Source organism: Calidris pugnax, unplaced genomic scaffold (genome assembly GCF_001431845.1).
Source record: "Calidris pugnax isolate Ruff unplaced genomic scaffold, ASM143184v1 scaffold17, whole genome shotgun sequence".
NCBI classification, from domain to species: domain Eukaryota; kingdom Metazoa; phylum Chordata; class Aves; order Charadriiformes; family Scolopacidae; genus Calidris; species Calidris pugnax.
The window spans coordinates 12,157,345-12,164,947 of NW_015090794.1; the positions used below are offsets into that span (position 1 = coordinate 12,157,345).

Sequence of the window (7,603 nt, forward strand, 5' to 3'; positions counted from 1 at the left end):
GGTGGGACCTGTTGCGTTGAGCAGGGCCAGCTCTAATCACATTTTGTGTCCGTATCTGCCCTTGTCCTGAGCCCAAACATAGAATCATAGCACAGTTAAGAGTTGGAAGGGACCTTAAAGATCATCTAGTCCAACCTCCTGCCATGGGTGGAGACCTTCCACCAGACCAGGTTCCTCCAAGCCCCCTCTCTGACCACCTCCAGGGATGGGGCAGCCACGGCTTCTCTGGGCAACCTGGGCCAGGCTCTCACCACCCTCACAGCAAAGAATTTCTTCCCAATATCTCATCTAAACCTCCCCTCTTCCAGTGTGAAGCCATTACCCCTCGTCCTATCACTACACATCCTTGTAAAGAGTTCCTCCTCAGCTCTCTTGTGGGCCCCTTTAGGTACTGGAAGGCTGTGGACCTCCAGAAATGGACATACCATGTGTGTGCAGAGTGCAGCTGGGGATATAGATGCCACCGACTAAAGACTGCTCCCTTCTGTAGCTCCTGTGTGAGAAGGAACTGGGCTCGTAGGGGCTGGCAGCCAGCTCTCCTCTGTGATAGCCCACGCACTGCGCTGGCATCGCAGCCGGGGAGCCTTTACTTGAAAAAGCCCCTTTTGTGGTCTCTGCTCCTTGCTGGCCCGGAGAGCAGCGTAACCTCGGCTCTGCCCACGGGCCGTGGACCTCTGGCTGCCCTGCTGGAGCCTCTCCTGGCCCCGTGCATGAGGGTGCTGCCCCCTCGGCTGGACCCCGTGGGCGCGGGGCCGGGGCAGCCCCTGCGGCGAGGCGAGGTGGCCATGTCCTTCCTCCTCGAGTGAGTCCTCTGGTTGAGTTGCCTGGCTGGTATTTCTTGCTTTCCCGTTTCCTCCTTTCCCTGTTGGGTTTGCAGGATGCCCCGAGGCTTCGGCTTGGTAATTTGCCAGGGAATTAAACCCAGGATTACCTTCCCTCTCTCTTTGCAGCGCCGTGGGTGCAGGCTGGTGTGCGTCCTGCTTTGGGGCACCAATCGTAGGTCCTGCTAGGATTAGGTTCTTCTTGGCACGGAAGTACATCCCAAGGTTCTGGTCCTGCCCGAGGACTGTTTTCCTCTTTCTTTGGCAACTTGCTTAAGCTCGGTTGGGTCCTCTGTGCTTCCACACAGCACGACCCTGCACAGGGTTGGAGGAAGGCGAGTTGAACCGCGCTTGCTGCTTTGTTCTTGCTGCTTTGTTCTCTGATAGAAATGAGGAATCTGTGTCTGAAAGGTTTCTCCCCGCTCTAGGGAATTCCAGAGTGGAAAAGGAGCATCTGGGAGGACTCGGCAGAGAGGTGAAGACATCTTCTTCTACCCCTTGCTGAGTGTTATGAACCTTGTTTTTGGGTGGGCAGCATGATCTTGGCTCTGCTGTCTCCATGCAATTTTGCCCCCTTCCCAACCCTGGTGTGATGTTTCTTTTCCCTCCCCGGGTTGCAGTCTGGCTGGTTTCTCGCTGACAATAACTCCAACGTATAATTTTGCAGGTGAAGTTGTCAGCAGGCTGGGGGTGATCTGTAGGCATAGCTGGGCAGAGGGATGGGTGGAGGGTCCAGCTACTCCTGATGGCAGGACAACATCTTGCTGTTGTCCTCTTGCACAAGCTTTCAGCCTACCCTAAGGCTGTTCTTGCAGCAGCCTTCCTTCCAGGTAGGAAAATCATTAGACTTTGGAAAGTATGTCTGAAAGCAGAGTTGGGTTTGCAGCATGTGGCCCAGAAAGCCCTCCACATCCTGGGCTGCATCCCCAGCTGCATGGCCAGCAGGGTGAGGGGGGGGTTTTGCCCCTCTGCTCCGCTCTGGGGAGACCCCCCTGCATTGCTGTGTCCAGCTCTGGGGCCACCAACATGAGAAGAACATGGACCTGTTGGAGCGGGGCCAGAGGAAGCCACGGAGATGCTCCAAGGGCTGGAGCCCCTCTGCTGAGGACAGGCTGAGAGAGATGGGGGGGTTCAGCCTGGAGAAGGTGCCGGGGTGACCTTATAGCCCTTCCAGTACCTAAATGGGGGGCACCAGGAAAACTGGGGAGGGACTCTTGATCAGGGATAGGATGAGGGATAACCATTTTAAACTGAAAGAGGAGAGATTTAGACTAGATCTAAGGAAGAGATTCTTTGGTGTGAGGGTGGTGAGAGCCTGGCCCAGGTTGCCCCGAGAAGCTGTGGCTGCCCCATCCCTGGAGGGGTTCAAGGCCAGGTTGGAGGGGGCTTTGAGCAACCTGGTCTGGTGGGAGGTGTCCCTGCCCAGGGCAGGGGATATGGGAGCTAGGTGATCTTTAAGGTCCCTTCCAACTCTAACCAATCTGTGATGCTAGGGTTTTCATCACTTTGCGTCACGGGAAGCAGCGTGCTGTGCAGTACATGTGTCCTGGGCTGGGTAAGACCCATAACATCAGTCCATGCACTCAACAGAGACAGACAAGGGCACAGCTCTTCCCTGTTGGCACCATAAACTGCTGCTGGAGCCCAGAGCACCCCTGCACTACCTGCTCCCCTCTGCTCTGCACTGCTCATCCCAGGGTTTGCTGCTGCCTACTCCATCACCTTTTCCTCTACCATCAGCTTTTCTTCCTCCTCCTCGGTGTCTCCAGTGATCTGACACCTTCAGAGCACATCTCACAGAGCATACTTAAGGCATCTTAAGTGATGGCTCCGGGTGAGAGGTTTGTAGCAGGGCTGTGGGCAGTTCTGGCTGGAGGAACAAGGTGGATCGCCAAGTATCTGACAGGACTGGGATGAGAAGTCAGGGACACACAGGGCTCCTCTCCAGCAACCTTAAAACTCCTGTGAGCATCTATGGGTGGCTGTAGCCCTGCAGCCTGTCCCCAGCATCCACCCCAGTGACTGCTGTGCTCTCTCCCTTTCAGACTCCCTGTATGTCTCCGAGTACTTCTCCCAGAGTGCACAGAAGCTGTCTTTCTACAGCTGGTATGGGAACGCCAAGCTCTTCCACTTCCATGTGCCAGAAGACACCGTGCTGCTTCGCTGGCTCCTGCAGGCATCCCGGGGGAAAGGACCTGAGTGCACCAACATGGAGATCACTGTGTACGTATGTCCCTGTGCTGGTGCTTGCCCATGGTGCTTCCTGTCCTTCTTCTGTCCCTGTTGCTCATGGCTGGGGTTGGTTGGTTGTAGGAGGCTGGGCATCTGCTCCCTGGTTGCAGCAGACATAGTTTCTTATTCTACTAGCACTAAATCTGTGTTTAAACCTGTAGGAGCATTTCATGTTCACGTTACCGGTGGGTCTGGGGCTGTCTATCAGATGTGGTGTCCAAGAGATGCCTCAGAAACACCAGAGAGAGCTTCACAGTGAGCCTGGTGTTGCTGCTCATGAGCAAAGGTGTTTCTGGACATTTCTGTGCCTGGCAGGCTCCTGTGCATGGTACCTAAGGATGTGGCAGGGCTACAAGGAGCTTGAGAGGACTCAAACCGATTGGAGATGGACAAATTCCCCAGTACAGAGGAATGGAAGAGACTGGGAACACTTCTGAGGGGTGTGGGCTGTGTATAGAGCAGAGATAGGAGAGGAATGCCGAGTCCTGCAGGCACAAGAGCATGAGAAGATTGCAAACTCAAGGCCAATGAAAGAAATACTGCTTAAAGCAGTACTTGAGCTCTTGGAGGGCTTGAGGTCAAAAACTTGCAGGACTTTGAGCTCTATCTTAGGAGGGTACCAAGTTTCTTGGCCAGCTTGTGCCCATGGAGACACATGGATCTCTGACACCCACTCCACAGAGGTCTTGGGAGTGACTGAAGCTGCTTGGCTTGTGCTTCTCTGGTCTGTCCTGGGCACAGACTGGTGCTCTTAGTCACTCTGGAGCTTCCCAGAAAGGTTTCCAGTAGTTTGGGGATGTGAGGGACAAGGCAGCAGCTAAACGATACCCTGAGGAATGAAGACCAGCCCAGCTAAGCTCAAACAGCTTAATAACCCATCACCTGCCAGGTTTGTTTGCTGGACCTTTTTTGTCCATTGTTCTGTTGCAATGCTCCAGCAGTCCAAAAGCGAGCCAATTACATGCCAGATTGGTTGCCCAAATAAACATCCCGGGTGTTAATTAGCTGCTGCTTTTCTGGCAATTCAAACATTGGGCTGCTTATCTGAAAGCAGATGCCGGTGTACTCAAGTCGGTCACGGTGAGCATCTGTCGGCCTGCCCTCCTTAAAAGGGCAAATAGGGAAGATGCAGATCTTAGAAAATGAAAGCTCTTCCTTGGCGATTTAGCCTATATGGGGAATTTGCTGATGGTTATGAAAAAAGGAGTCGTTTTGCGGCTGGGGCTTAACCTTAGGAAGTGTGGAAATTTGCTTTCAGGCTCGATGGAACCATGGAAATCCTTATCTTAATAAGCAGCCAAGTTAAAGCAATCTCTAAATAAATCCGGCTAATAGCACCTGGTCTTCATCAGATGAAAATGATGGCTCTTGTGGGCCGCTTAAAAATGTGGGTTTTTTCCAGCCTGCTCCCTCTCCCATCCCAGGCCAACCTGAGTGTCCCCTGGTGAGTTTGTTTCCCAGTTTTCTCTTGTTTTTACGTCCCTCGATTTACTCCCAGTCTGGTTTCTCTGGCAGGCACTTTCGCTACGGAGCCCCTCCTGTAATTAATCCCCTGGGCACTCGTTTTCCTGCAAATGCCACTGTCCGTCCTTCCTACAGCATAAGCATCACTCTGAGCAGTGCTGTGCAAAACACCACCTTTGTCAACGTCACCACCCCTGCTGCCGGAGACTGGTTCATCGCTGCCCATCTCCCGGAGGCTGCGGGCAGGATCGAAGTGAAGGTGAGGCTCCTGGTGAGGGTCTCAGCTGTCCTACTTTGCCCGGTTTGTCTGGCCACAGCTGACCCGTCTGCTCTCTCCCCCTCCTGCAGGGTTTCTCCACTCCGTGCCCCTATATGTTCCAGGCAGATATGTTTGTGCTCAGGCTGGCTGATATGCCAGTGCTGGAGCCTGGTGTTGCCAGGCCACAGACCGTCGTCTCGCCTGCCAAGCCGCTGCACGTCAAGTGAGTGAGGGCAGGGGATGGAAAGACCTGGGGCCGTGGGGAGGTGGGATTTCCCATGGGTTCTCTTAGGGGAAGCCACTGGTGTTTCCCCATGGGGCTGGAGCTGGGGGGTCTCTGAGCCTGTTTGCTGAGGTCCCTGCAGCAGTGCTGGGGTTTGCACGGGGAGAACATGAGTGCCCTTGTCCAGTGCTCCCCCAATGGTCTTAGAAGTTCTTTGAGATGTTTCACAGAATGGTTTGGGTTGGAAGGGACGTGGTCTTAGAAGTTCTTTGAGATGTTTCATAGAATCATAGAATGGTTTGGGTTGGAAGGGACCTGAAAGATCATCCAGTGCCACCCCGTGCCCTGGGCAGGGACACCTCCCACCACACCAGGTTGCTCCAAGCCAATCTCTCAGCCTACCTTCATAGGGAAGGTGCTCCAGCCCTCAGAGCATCTTCATGTTCAGAACAAAGAATTTCTTCCTGATATCTCATCTAAAACCTTCAGAATAAAATATTTCTTCCTGATATCTCATCTAAATCTCCCCTCTTCCAGTTTGAAGCCATTACCCCTCATCCTATCACTATATGCCCTTGTAAAAAGTCCTTCTTCAGCTTTCGTGTAGGCCCCCTTCAGTTACTGGAAGGCCTCTATATGCTTTCCCTGGAGCCTTCTCTTCTCCAGGCTGAAAAACCCCAACTCTCTCAGCCTGCCTTCATAGGGAAGGTGCTCCAGCCCTCAAAGCATCTTCATGGCCCTCCTCTGGACATGCTGCTCCTTCTTATGCTGAGGAAGAGGTTTCCCTTGGGAAGGATATTCACAGTACCAACCAGGGCAACCTAGCTCTTGCCCCAAGCCTCCTCTGGACCTGCTGATCCTTTTTGTGCTGAGGAAGAGGTTTCCCTTGGAAAGAATGTTCACAACACCAACCAGGGCAACCTAGCTCTTGCCCCAAAGCCCCAGGGACTGTGGTGGGTCATTGTTGGCTTGTGTTGAGAGCTCAAGCTCTGTGAACTGCTGGTCTCTTCTGCTGCAGGGTCTTCATTCCCAAGCACGCTGCAGGGATGACGTTTGAGCTGCGAAACTGCCTGACAAGCGAGCAAAAAGCGTGTGCCGTGCGAGTGGTGCTGGGCTCCATCACGCTGCCCCAGTCCTTCCAGAGGATCATCACCTGCGTGGGGAGGGTAAACTGCAGCCTGGCCCTGGATTCGCCCCCCTGGGAGAAGTGGCTGCAGATCATGGTGGAGAGTCTCGGCGCTGCCAATGCCAGTGTGTCAGTGGAGATGCTGGCCACTTTCAGAGGTGGGCTTCCGCTTTCTCTAGCCCTGTGGGAAGGACCAGAGAGAACTTTGTGTCTGCTGTGTCTCCTTTGGGCCTTTGGGTGGCTGGCTGTAGTGGTTGGCATTCCCCAGCACTCTGGTTGCCTGGGCATAACCTTAGGGGCTGAGACCTAGTTGTTGCTTTGGGGTCAAAAGTGAAGGCTCCAGTGTTTGCCCAAGAGGGATACTCCCTGGAGCTGCCTGATTTGGAAATGCCTGAAGGGTTCAGGGTCTCTGAAGCAATGATATTTTCCACAGGCTGGTTGGGAAGCAGCGGTTGGCTTAAAGTCTGACAGGGAGAATAGTTTTGGGTAGAGGCACCTGACTGTAATGATATGTTGACTATCGATTGTGACCATAAGCAGGCTACAGACAGGAAACCATCTCGCAGAGGTTTATTTGGGGTAATGTCTTCGGTCGTAGTGAGGGGATGTCACCATTTCAGGTGACACCTTGAGACTTGGGAGGCCATGAGGTCCTTTTGACTGTGATAGGCACCTTTGCATCCTCTTATTACATGGCCATAATCTCTGTTTATCTCTTGGAAGCTCACCAACTAGGTACATATTAAAATTTATCTTCTGCTGGGGGTTCTGCCATTGCCTCCTCAAAGCAGAGCCTCATCCCAAGTGCTGGAGGTTGTTAGAGGGCAGCACGAGAGTCTGTGGGAGTGATGGACAGGCTTCAGCAGTGGGAATCCCAGGTGTCACATTCAGCTCTGTCTGCCATGACGTGATGGCTTGTGCCTGCAGCTACATTGGATTAGCTTCTCTCTTCTGCTCAGCCTTGTCTGCTCACGTCTGGGGAACTGGCAGAGACTTTTGTGCAGCCCTTGGTTATGGGACAGCTGAGTGCTGTGCTCTGCTAGTGAATGCTCCCTGGGTACCTTGATGTGTTATGACACTGTGTGTTATCCCTTCTTCTGCTCCCCATCCCCTTCCCTGCAGCTCCAGGGTACTTCCACCCATGCTAACCACTTTCTGCCTTCCATCGGTGTCCCAACTCGTGGATGCTGATGCTGGAGTTCCCCCTGCGACCAGTGCCTTTCAGGGGTTGTAGCCAACCCTGCAGTGCATGAACCAGTTGAAATACCCCCCAGTTTGTGCTGTCACTTGGAGGTCTGGAGCTGCTGGAGCCCTGCCTGGATGAGGTCCTAGACCTGGCTGTGCTGATTCCTCTTCTTTTTGTGCTTTACAGCTTGCAGGCTGGGCAGTACCAGTTCATTCCTTAACTTCAACAGCCTGAACCAGAGCCAGACTGGTCCCAGACCGGGTAGCGCAGGAGCAGCAGGGAGCCCCTCTCC

General features: G+C 53.7%; 1 protein-coding gene across 1 annotated transcript in view; it reads left to right on the top strand.

The window, feature by feature from the left end:
* The first annotated feature begins 710 nt into the window (after nucleotides 1-710).
* TMEM8A (transmembrane protein 8A) overlaps nucleotides 711-7,603 on the top strand; it is a 25,442-nt gene continuing 18,549 nt past the window's right edge. The window contains exons 1-6 of the mRNA XM_014936214.1: nucleotides 711-802; nucleotides 1,442-1,518; nucleotides 2,867-3,044; nucleotides 4,569-4,776; nucleotides 4,866-4,999; nucleotides 6,018-6,283. Coding sequence (XP_014791700.1) covers nucleotides 711-802; nucleotides 1,442-1,518; nucleotides 2,867-3,044; nucleotides 4,569-4,776; nucleotides 4,866-4,999; nucleotides 6,018-6,283 — 955 coding nt within the window. The remainder of the gene's footprint in view (nucleotides 803-1,441; nucleotides 1,519-2,866; nucleotides 3,045-4,568; nucleotides 4,777-4,865; nucleotides 5,000-6,017; nucleotides 6,284-7,603) is intronic.